This window comes from Vombatus ursinus, unplaced genomic scaffold, assembly GCF_900497805.2.
Source record: "Vombatus ursinus unplaced genomic scaffold, bare-nosed wombat genome assembly UNPS02014813.1, whole genome shotgun sequence".
Taxonomy (NCBI): domain Eukaryota; kingdom Metazoa; phylum Chordata; class Mammalia; order Diprotodontia; family Vombatidae; genus Vombatus; species Vombatus ursinus.
The window spans coordinates 3,564,457-3,576,664 of record NW_020954591.1 but is presented as its reverse complement, the minus strand read 5'-3'; the positions used below and the strand labels follow the sequence as shown (position 1 = coordinate 3,576,664).

At 37.8% G+C, this 12,208-nt stretch overlaps 1 protein-coding gene across 2 annotated transcripts in view; it reads right to left on the bottom strand.

Moving 5' to 3' along the window:
* The window catches only part of DCLK1 (doublecortin like kinase 1), a 397,676-nt gene that overhangs the window by 93,054 nt on the left and 292,414 nt on the right, over positions 1 to 12,208 (bottom strand). For both annotated transcript variants that reach the window (XM_027835226.1, XM_027835227.1), the window contains exon 6: positions 3,363 to 3,457. In XM_027835226.1, coding sequence (XP_027691027.1) covers positions 3,363 to 3,457 — 95 coding nt within the window. The remainder of the gene's footprint in view (positions 1 to 3,362; positions 3,458 to 12,208) is intronic.

The window sequence follows — 12,208 nt, the reverse complement described above, 5'->3', positions numbered from 1 at the left end:
CTTTAAAGAACAAACTTGCCAAGAGCTGCTGGCCTGAGTTTCTATGTTTTAAAATATATGTGTGTGTGTGTATATGTTAGGGGGTGGTGGTAAAGTAAATCCATTTTCTCAACCTTGTTGCTAAGCAACACAAGTTGAGAAATAGAAATAGCTGTTTTCAAATTTGCAATGAAAAAGAGTTAATTTATTCCTTCAAGTTCTTCTTTTAGCACATGCCATCTTTCACTTGTTTTAGTATATCCTGAACAGGAATTTATCCAACAGTTCAAGAACATTAAATCTAAAAAAAAATTCATTTTTCGGGATATTTTACTTCCATTTGAACAGGTCAGGGTCATGTGGTGCAGCTGCCCAAGGAGTAAGATGAAAGACCTCCCTTGTAGGAGAAGGAGCAGCATTCTAAACACAAGTAGCTGGAGAGCATCTTCATTTATACACATAGTCCATGGAAGGAGTGAGTATATTTGAGGCCAATAAATTACAAGATTTGGAAGCTGAAAATTCTTTAAGACTTTATCTGCCTTTCATTTAGCTTTTATATGTATTCCACGCTCCTGGTCCATAAATGTCTTTAGACAATGTTAAAGCATCCCTTCTGCCAAAGTATTTTATGCCAGTCTTCCTCTCAAGATACAAACACTTGGTAATTTAAAAGCGAAAGAAAAAATCTGTCAGAGAATCATTTATAATAATTTCTGTGTATTGGTATGTTAATTACATAATAAGCAGCATAAAGATGCTGTCTGTTCAATAACCCCAGAGGCTTTACTTGTAGAAAGGAGAGAATTCTCTACTTCAAACAGGCAAAAATCAGAATAAAGGCAGAAATATAGAAAGGTAGGAGGAATTGCACTTCTATCTCTATCTATGCTGGTCCCAAAAGGAGAAGTTGAACAAAGTACAAAACATCATAAAGATAGAGGGCTTTAAGATAAGGCATGTGGGAAGAATCTCAAGTGTTGAGATGAGAGATTAGGAATTGCAACTATTTGAAGGAACCTTATCATTTATTTAATCTAAATAACTACCTTTGGACTATGCCAATAACTCTAATTAAGGGTTGGGCATTTGCATGTGGGATGGGGTGGGGTTTTTTCCTCCTTTCCCCCTCAACACCTTTTTTTTTTAATTTTAAAGAAGAAAACACTTTTTATGAGGCATCTTGGTTACTGGAAAGAGCTACATTTTAAGGTAGGAGAGACGTGGAGTCAAATCCCACCCCTGACACATACTTTCTTTCTGAGCACAGAAAAGTTACTTAATTTCTCAGTTTCCTCTTGAGCATAATGTATATAATAATAATAATAATAATAATAATAATAATCAACTGCCTCACATGGTTATTGTTGGGATCAAAAGAAGAAATGTTTGGAAAGCGTTTTGTAAAATAAAGTTAGTAACATCCTTCATATCAGATAACTAAGAGCTCTCTCTGGCAATGTTTACAAGAAAATAATGAACATCATGCCCTTACAGATACACCTTTGTCACAAAATGATATTAGGTTTTCTGGATCTTTTTACATGATTCCATAAATATGAATGAATCCATTATCTAGGGGAATATAATTTAAAAAGTGAAGACAATGCAGCTAAGAAGACTGCAATAAAAATAGCACAACTGAACTTTCATAGAATCCTTCTGTTAGAACTGGAAGTCACCTTTAAAGATTATCTAGTCCAACCAAGTTATTTTGTAAATGAGGAAACTGAGGTGCAGGGAAGGGTAGTGTCTTGCCCAAGCTATAGCAAGACAGCTGGGACTAAGTCCCAAGGGTCCAGACTCCCTGGCCAACACTCTTTCAATGACACTATGCTGCTTATCTTTTAATTACTCTTAAAGAGGCTAAAAATAGGCATGGATCATTGTATTTAAACTTAGAAGGGCCTTTAGAATTAATCTAGTCCAACTCCATCATTTTACAAATGAGGAAACTGAGGCCCAGAGAGTTGAAGTGACTTGCTCAAAGTTATATAGGCAGTGACAGAATTAAGATTCAAACCTAGGTCTTTTGATACCAAAACTAGCACATCTTCTATTGTATGCTGCCAAAAACAAGATTCCACTCAATGATATAAAATAAAATTACATGTTTGGTGTCACAGACCAAAAAGGCAGGAAAAAAAACACCAAAACCCCAAACCCAACAACTATCTTGTGACTAAGTTTTTAACTTTTCAACTATAATGGCATTATGTAGTGGAATCATATAGACACAACTGAAAAGAAATGAAATGACTTTTGAACATGACTAAAAAGTGTAGGTCAGAAGTATGAGGTTCATTTTAAAGCAGAGAAACAAAGACAACTAAGCCAAAGATCCAGTAACATAAAGCAATAGTTTCTAAAGGACTTCCTTGGCTGAAATCAACACTGTTTAGTAGGTTTTGACAGAAAACCTCCCAAGAGTTTGTTCTCATCTTAAAAGCAGAAACAGTAAATTGTACATCCCCCTAATTTACTCTTCATAGACCTGCTCTCCTTTCTTTGGTTCTAGTACTTTGGTTTGAGTCAAGAGGACAAAAAGGATAGATTATGGAAAGGGGTAGTTAAATATCTGTTGAACGAATGAATGGCTGACCTTTACCTTTCTTCTTTGTCATACTGATGTAACTAGCAATGCTTTCCACAACCTTCACTTAACCTCAGGTGATCTGCTCACTCCTTCCTGATATGATCTTAAGATTCCAGCTCAGTATACAAGTTGAGTTGGTGCAGAATTATTACACTGAAGGGTAGGGAGGAAAAACCCAAACTATACAACAACCACAACAATAAAAACACTGCAGCCAGTAACATCCTTTCAAAAGGGAAGGTGCTTCATATGGGTTTCATTTACAAAACAAGTCTCCCCCTAGGGACAGCTTACAACTCACTGTTATTTTGACTCTCATACTGGACCATCCTTTTATATTGTGAAACAAGTCAATACCACCACTGATTTAATTCGATCCACCAGAGAGACTTTCATGCTGCCTTCAAGGAGAGATGGCCAGTTTTTACAAGTGATAACACAGGGAACAATAAAAACAGATAATATGCAGGTTAGCGCAAGTATTCCTAAATAATCTGTCTAATGACTGGGGGTGGGGAAGAGGAGGAAAAAGATTTAAAATGAAGCATCAAACATTTTCTTTCAAAGAGAAACAAATTCTGGCATTTTTAAAGACAGACAGAAAGCTCCTGTGTTCTAGTAGTTAATTGATACTAAGACAGATACTAGGAGAACTGTAGTGGTTCATCTCCTATACCAGTACTTTCCTTGAATAACAGCACTTTAGAGAGAAGGCATCTATATTCCAGCTTCTCCACCTGATGCTCAGCATGTCTTACTTACAAAGTAGTTTCCTTAATTTCCTTACCCTCTGCTTCCGCAGGCTTCCTGGGCTGGTTGGAGATGGGCTTGGAGATTTCCCAGAACGGGGTGTAGAGAGCTGACTACCAGGGGTTCCATTAACTAGAAATACAAAGAATCAGAAAGAGAAACAAAAATGGCATTTAAAATTTTTTTTTCATATTAACTCATCCTCTCAAATACACAAATATCTGTCAAAGTTCTAGGTACTTTATCTTGAAGTCAATTGCATCAGCCCCTGGGGTGGAGGAACAAATAGCTTTGGGGTGCTGGCAAATAATTTTGTTCAGAAAGTCAGTAATTCTCCCAACCTGGTGTCTAAAATAGCAGTATCTTACATACTGATTAAATATCAAATCAATCTTAGTACAAAATACATCTTGAACAAACTGCTGGCAAACTTCATCAATGATCCCTTTAACTGCAAAGTTAAAAGTGTCATCAGAAGATATTAGGAATGTGGGCTAGTGGTACTCATAGTCAGTGGACTGAGTTGCTTTGGCTGTCATTGATTTAGCTTCCTAGGGCTACTGGTCAGAAATGAACTTTAGCCCTGTTTTCAAGGGACACATAGTGATCTACTTGTGAAAACAAATTACTGTGACTGAAAATTAATCCCTCAGTCCCTGCACTGAAATAAGCCTGAAACATCACCTCATTATAGATAGACTCTGACAGATCTGTCAGGTAGAACATAAAATAATTTACTACTGACCCATATGCCTACCATCACAGTTTGCCTTGGCTTCTCATGAAAATGAAAGTTTCCTTCAAATATTTAAATGCTCCCCCAATATTAACATTTTCTTCCCTTCCCAGGATTTCTACACAATGATCAGTACTAAACATACACATGTCAAATAAATTTTCTTTTTTTTCATCATTTTTGTCTGAGACCATCTCTCCAAAGTGACCCAAACACTTCAAGAAATGTAGGCTAAAGACACCCCAGCTATCTCTCTTTTACAATCAATGAATGACAGTAGTACAGTACCACAGGCAAGAAAAGGGATTCAGTAAATAAACACACATGATTTCAGAATGGTTCACAATACATTTTTGCCCAAGGGGAATCAAGAATAAATTTCAACTTACCTTCTATGAGTTCTAACATGGACACAGTCTTAGGGCTTTAACCTGACAATAACAGAGGCAACAATCCTCTCCCAGCTCTAAGCCAAGCTATAGTGGAGATGGAGAGCCGTGGGATTAGTTAAGGATAGCTAAGGCTGCTCACAGAACAAGCTGAATGAGATGCAGGATTCATCGGCAGATGCCTTTTCTGCGTAAGGCTGACGTCTTTGGAGCAGAAGTGGGAGGTGCAGGTGCTGTCTTAGGGCTACATCAAAGGTGTCAATTAAGCATAATGCCACCAATTCAGAGTGCCGAGCCATCTCTGCCCCCACCCTGGTACCAGAAAGCCCCCATAAACCCAGGCAATTTCATATGTGCACTGAATCATAATGAAATGCCTTTGGGGGCAATATAGCCAGTGACTCATCTGAAAAAATTAAAATGACAATAACTTTTGTAAAATCTTTGCTGACTAACATCTACTAGCTAATAATTATTTCATAAAAATTCAATGAAAGGTAGCATGCTTATTGCTTTAAAAAAATTAAATATTTTTTACAAAAGCACTGGGCCTATATCACTTGAGAAACAAGCAAGATTTTTCTTTTCTTCTTCTTTCTTTTGCCATCAACCTCTATGAGCTTCATGCTTTACAAAATCTTACTTTTTGCCTTGAAGATAAATCTGGTGCTCTTTCTTTAACTTGTACATTATTCTGGCATCATACAAAAGGGGATCATTTAGGAAGTCTTTAATTTGACAGCATTTACAGATTCCCATCTCTCTCTCTCTCTCTCTCTCTCTCTCTCTCTCTCTCTCTCTCCCTCTAAACTAGGTTTAAGACTGAAGCCTCATTAGATACTTAGAAAACAAAAACTTACAAGTTTCCGTAGTTATGGGGGAAGTGTTGAATGATGTGTCTCAAGGGGGCAAGCCAAGTCAATAAGCATTTGTTAAGTTCTTACTATGTGCCAGGCTTCATGCTAAAATAAAAACAGGATTCTCTACAGTCATTAAGCCTCTTGGTTAGATACTGGACCATGTTTTCTTCTTTCCTGCCTACCCCTGGGTAGGGGCTTTACACTGCCAATAGGTGGCACATATGGAGAGGAAACAGACAACTGAGAAAATGTTTAGAAGCTCATGGCAACATTTTCTTTTTTAGGGTCTCTTATCTAATAAAATTCATGAAAATAAGGGGAAAAAACTCCAAGAACTCCAGGCAGACTCGATTTATAAGCATATGTCACATATGAAGGGATGTTCTCACCAGGGACTCGTTTCCCAACCTGTCACTGCTAAAAAAGATTTTCTTTCCTCCTTAATGTCACTGGAGTTCATTCTTTTGTTTGTTCCTTTCTTTCCCTGCTCTCCCCTTCCTGATAAACCCTCAGGAGTCCTACTTCCACTGCTGTAGTGAAGTGCCGAACGGAAGCTGGAGGAGTCTCTACTAATATTGCCAGGGTGTCGCCAGGGTGTCACCGGGGAGAAATGTGTTCCTGGCATTCAACTTGGAACTCAGGATCGTTTTTCAGACAAAAATTACATCCTAAATGATGGTTGGAATCTGCAACATTCTGAGTATCATGACTTCGCTATATTTTGCATTAAATGGACCTTTATGGTCTATCTTTGGGAATTAATTGACATCTATGCCACAATTTCTATTGGAAAATCCTCAGCACTAACTGACCATCTTAAAAATGAACTTTTGTGACATAGCCTGGTCATAAGTGGAGACTGTCTGTATTTTTAGGGTCAGAATTACACTGATAATCTTGCCTTTGTCTGTTCAACATCTTTGAATCTACAATCTACACTTCTGTCTGACAGGATGAATAATTCTTTGGGAGAAATACCATATGACATACTGTTAAATGGTTGTTGGGATGAATAATCTTATTACATGACTAACTTTGACACATACAATGAACACATTTGGTTTTTTTTTAAATTATATGGTGCCAATGGTCCCAAAATGCCAATATAAAAAAGACTGTCTATGTTCAGTTCCATTAGCCATGAAATGTACCTCATTAAAATTCAACATATCAAGTCTGGTACAGCCAAGAGTACAATTAGTTACTTCATTTGGGCAACAATCTGTCTTAATAATTTAGTCTGATGTCATTAACCAAATCTATTGACCAGCCAATCAATCAATAAGCACTTTTAAAAAATAGTATCCATCTACTATGATATGTCAGGTATTGTACCAGACTCTGAGGATAAAAAGACAAAAAAAAAATTTCTATCTTCAAGGAGGTTGCTCTCTATCAGAAGAGACAGCATGTGTGTAAATAAATACACAGAATAAAAAGAAGGTAATTTTGGCAGGAAAGGCATTAGCATTTGGGGGGAATCAGGAAAGGTTTCTCATAGAAGGTAGTGTTTGAAGGAAATAAGGGACTCTTTTGGGTCATGCTGATTTTCCACTATGCATGCTTTTACAGTCACTCTCTCTTTACCATATCCTTTTTTGCTTCTATTCAGTGAATGAGAAATACTAACCTGGATTGCCACAAGGTTACCATTTGTATAACTGGTCACTGAAGGACTCTAGAGGAAGACTGGTGTTGAGCTAACTTCTGAAACTATGTGTTCATCTTTCCACTCAACATCACACTCAGTTTTCAAGAGTGCTGGATGTAAGTCACAACTAACACAAACCAGCTGAGTAACCCTGAAATATTTTGCCACTCCCTCAATTTCCCTTCTGAAGCCTCTAATTTTGTCTTCTATCATCACTCCAGGAAGATGATCATGCTATCCTTTGAAAAGTGGGACAATAAATCTATGTCCTTATGTATCAATCTACATTTAGAGGTGCCTGGTGGCTCAGTTGATATAGCACCGACCCTGGAGTTAGGAAGATCTGAATTCAAATCCAGCCTTAGACACTTCCTAGCTGTGTGACCCTGAGCAAATCATTTAACCTCTGATTGCCTGACAAAAGGATTCACTGGATCCATTGGAAAGGGAAATGGCAAACCACTCCAATATCTCTGCCAAGAATATCCCACAGACAGTATTGGTGTGTTGTGGTCCACAGGGTCATGAAGAGGCAGAAACAACTGAATGATAACAACAAAAATCAACTTGTAAAACCTTATTGTGCCCCAGAATTGGCCTCTAAGGAATATGAAACTATTGAGCAAGGAGAAGGAGATGGATGCCTTCTGTCTTCTGGTACCTTTTAATACTGGATCAAGGTACTGTAAATATTCTCACATTATCGTATGAGGTCTGTGGTTCATGAAGTAGCTACCAAGATAGCCATTTAAGGGCTCTCTAGCAATGCCAACACCATCAATGGAATTACCCTGGGATAAATGCTGGAGTTAAGCTTGAGGATATTGAACATAAAAAAGGCACACCAGACAATAGGTTGCCTTTCCTACAAAGGAAAATGTGGTGGTGATAGAATGGGTGCATGGAGTTCTTTTATCTCTCAGACATAGCAACTCTTGGTAGGTATCCCAAAGCAATAGTCTTTTTGGGTGTATTCAATAAGGTAGCATGTCAATATGGAGACTGAGAATTTTTATGCATTAGCATTTTGTGTCCAATCTTTTCCATAAAAGTCAGGTCATGACTTAACTCCCTTGGAGCTCATAAGTTGGGCGGTCATTTCAGAAAGTATATAAAGATGAAATCTCTGAGTGACTGGTACAACCTATATATAAAGAAGATTGATTTTTTGAGGAGATATTTGTTAAGAGATCTCTCTCATATATGACAAATTGCATTGATAAACTAAAGTTCTCCATGTACCCCCAGCTTAGGCTATTGCCTTCACTTAAATATTGCATAAGACAAGGTTTTTCCAAATCTACATGAAGCTAAATTTGAATTGTTAAGTAAGAAGCAATTTTAGGATCTTAGGATGCAATTAAAGGTGAAACTCACGGATTACACAGAATGGTCCTATAATCAGAGTGAAAAACCCATTCACCATCTGTGACCTAATCCTTTTGTGGCTAACATCTAATTCTGAGAGGCACCACGCAGGGGAATTTGGATCTTTATATAAGTAGAAAGGCCAGGAGGCTTTCAATGTCTTTCTTTTTTTTAAATGATGACTAAGTATAAGCCATAAATATATGCTGACTTCTTAATTAATCTGTTGATAATTTCATAGTGATATATTTTTCTTTCTTCTAAATGGTTGAGAGAACATACTCCTTGATGAAGGAAGAGGCTTGAAAGGATTCTGGAGAGCAGTGGGAACAAAGTCATAGACTAAGAGTTCTCAATATTTTTTGGGGTCACCGACCCCTTTCTGGCAGTCTGGTGTAGTCTATCGGCCCCTTCTTAGAATCATGTCTTTAAATTCATAAAATACATAGGATTACAAAGAAAACCAATTATACTGAAATAGTTATCAAAATATTAAAAAAACCCACCACAAACAAATTCATGGACACCATGTTAAGAACTACTATCCCATCAAGTTTGAGTAACAGAAAGAGCACTGTATTGAAGGGCAGGAAAGCTCCATGTTAAAGCTCTGTGAACAGTGAGACCAAAGACATTTCTCATCTAAGCTTTGTTTATCCCCTTTTCCTGTAGGACAATATTCTACACACAATAGACACACTACATGTTTTTTGGATTGAACTGGTCTTGTCTCTGCTACTGCCTATTATGACATCAGTCAAGTTCCTTAGTCTCTTATTTACCTGTCTTGGGCACCAGTTTTCCCATCTGAAGAAAACGAGAGGGTTGAACTAGTAATTACTTCTATTTCTTAGATTCTAAGTTGGAAAACGAGGCGAGCTTTTTTCCTTATCTCGTCCTGAATCAGCCATTCCCACATCATGCTCTCTGTATCCCCCATGGCATCCTCATCTCCCTCTCATGAGAGCTCTGAACTATGCCCCTATGAACCTGGGATCCGATAGGTGAGCTTCTGCTTTGCTTGTCCCAAACCAGGCCTGCCCAATACCTCCTCATCATCACACACCATCCTGCTGTGCATTTATCTTTGTCTCCTTACTTACGTTTCCTTTACTGGCTCACTGTACCTATCTTGTTAGCTTGTTGTGACAATCAGATGAGACACTGGAGGTCTTCCAGCAGCATGTCTATCCCCTTCTTCACCTTACAATGTAAACTTGGTGAGAGAAGGGACTGTCTTGCTTATTTGTATCTGTATTCCCAGTGCTGAGCACAATACCTGACATATAAGCGTTTAATAAGTGATTTGGTCTTTTTTTTGTGTGTAAATATACATACATGTGTGTATATACATAAATACATACATAAAATATAATACATACATAAAAATATAATCACAATCCTATTTTTCATGATCTATTTTTCCCTTTCTCTCTCCCCTCACTGTATTATCATCCACAAAAGCATTTATTAAATGTCTGTTTTTGTGCATTGTTATTCTTTTTTTTTGGGGGGGGGTTAGGCAATTGGGTTAAGTGACTTGCCCAGGGTTACACAGCTAGTAAGTGTCAAGTGTCTGAGGCCAGATTTGAACTCAGGTCCTCCTGACTCCAGGGCCAATGCTCTATCCACTGCGCCACCTTGTTGCTCCCATGCATTGCTATTCTAAGCACTGTACAAATGATATCTAGGTCCTTTCTTATAAAATATAATAATAATAATAATAATAGTTAATATTTATATAGCATCCACTATGTGCCAGGAAAATGTGCTTTACAAATATTTCATTTTTTCCTCACAACAACCCAGGAACATGGTACTATTCTTATCCCTATTTTATAGATGAGGAAATTGAAGCAAATGGAAGTTGTGACTTGCCCAGTGTTACACAGCTAGTAAGTGTCTAAGGACACATTTGAGTTTCTTACTTCAGGCCCAGCATTCTATCCACATTGCCACTGAAAAGACATGGATAATGATAGTAAAGATATGCAAATAAAGAAATAACTATTAAAAAAAAAGGTATTCCCATTATGTTTGATAAAAGAGGCAAGAGTACTCTGCAGGCTTTTGTTATTAAATTTATGTCCAAAAAGAATCTCTTTTATGTCCAAAAAGAAATTCACTTCTCATTACTCAGGATGGGCCAATGAAATGGCTGTCCTCAGGGCCCTTACCCCTTTCTGTCCTCATCTTCCATTTACCTCATAGTAGTACTTAACTCTGTGAATCACTTAATCCTTCTTGATCCCCTTTCCTTCCATAATGAGTCACACAGCCTTCCTGTGTTCTCCTACCTTTCTGACCTATCTCCTATTTTGCTAGCTTCTTTCTCTTTTAAACAGGGACATACCTGAAGTTTCTGTTCTTCATCCAACTTCCTTCTTGCTCTTCATACTTTGTCTTGATGAGCTCATGCAACCGTAGGGGTTTCAATTAACACTTAGCTTTATGTCAATGACTTCCAATTTCCTATTTCCGCCCCCAACCTTTTCCCTTGAATGTCTGACTTCCTGTTAGGTATTTCCACTTGGATGTTTCACTAACATCCAAAATGAAGCCCCACAAACTGACTCCCACAAACCTGTCCCTCTCCCCAGCTTCTCTACATATCCTACCATCCTACTAGTCACCCAGGCTCATACATTTGGGATATTTTTTTACTCTTCTTTCTTCCTCATCCCACATATCCAATTAAGTACCTGTGGACTCTACTTTTACGCAAGTCATAGGGTCATAGGATAAAGATTACAGAAGTAGAGCCATAAGGGATCTTAAAGGCCACCAAATTCAACTCACTCATTAGAAATATGAGGAAACTGAGGTACAGAGTTACCCTGTGTCACACAAGTAGTAAATGCCTGAGATGGGATTTGAACTTGATCCTGTGCTTCTGCTCCAAGTTCGGTGTTCTATCCACAAAATTATGGGGTTACTCATGTCTCCAATCCTGTTACGCCTAGTTAAGGACCTATATTTTCTAGAAAACACTATTTTAACAGTCTTCTAAATGCTCTTCTTGTCTAATTTCCTTGCCTCTGCCCCAATTCATTCTTCATACCCTTATTTATAAACTAGGGATAATAACTCCCCTACACCAATTGTCCCAAAAGTCTTAGTGCAAGTTGCAAGGTTTACAAAACTTTCCTTCCTACAAAGCTTTGTAAAGCTTACAGCTGCACTAAGACTTTTGGGACAATCCATCTATCTCACAGGGTTGTGAGAAACAAGTCTGAAAAGGGATAAGAAGTCACTGTGTAAACCTTAAAGTGGTAAAATATTATCAGCTGACATTTATTTAACACGTTACGGTCACAAAATCAGAGAATTTTAGAGTTGGCAGGAATCTCAAATTCCAAAAAGGAATTCCCTTCATAACATACCTGACCCGTGTCCATCTAACTTGTGCTTGAAGACCTCCAATATCTCATCTGATTCTCACAGAAAGTTAACAAGAAATTGGCTCATATACGTGGTTTACTTAAAGTCAAGGTAGGTGGTAGAGCATGATTTGAACCTAGTGAGGTCTCCTGGCTCATAGTCCAGGGCTCCTTTTACTATAATAAGCTCTTCATCTATGCAATATAATAATGTCTTATTAATATTCAACTGCTTGTTTGGCTTCGTATCAAACCATACTCTAAGCAACACGTAACAAATCTGACTGTGTTTGTGTCCTTGTCTCTGAACCTCTACAATTGTCCATCTGATCTCACCTTCACAGCATGTAAGGTACAGCTACAAAGCACAGAGACTAAAAACAAATGTATGACGACCCATAGATCCAAACAAAAAAAAATCCAAGATTTGGCTTTCCTCCAAAGTCATCCTTTTTGGAATTTAGACGTATATTCAAATAAATGCTCAAAACCTTTTTGG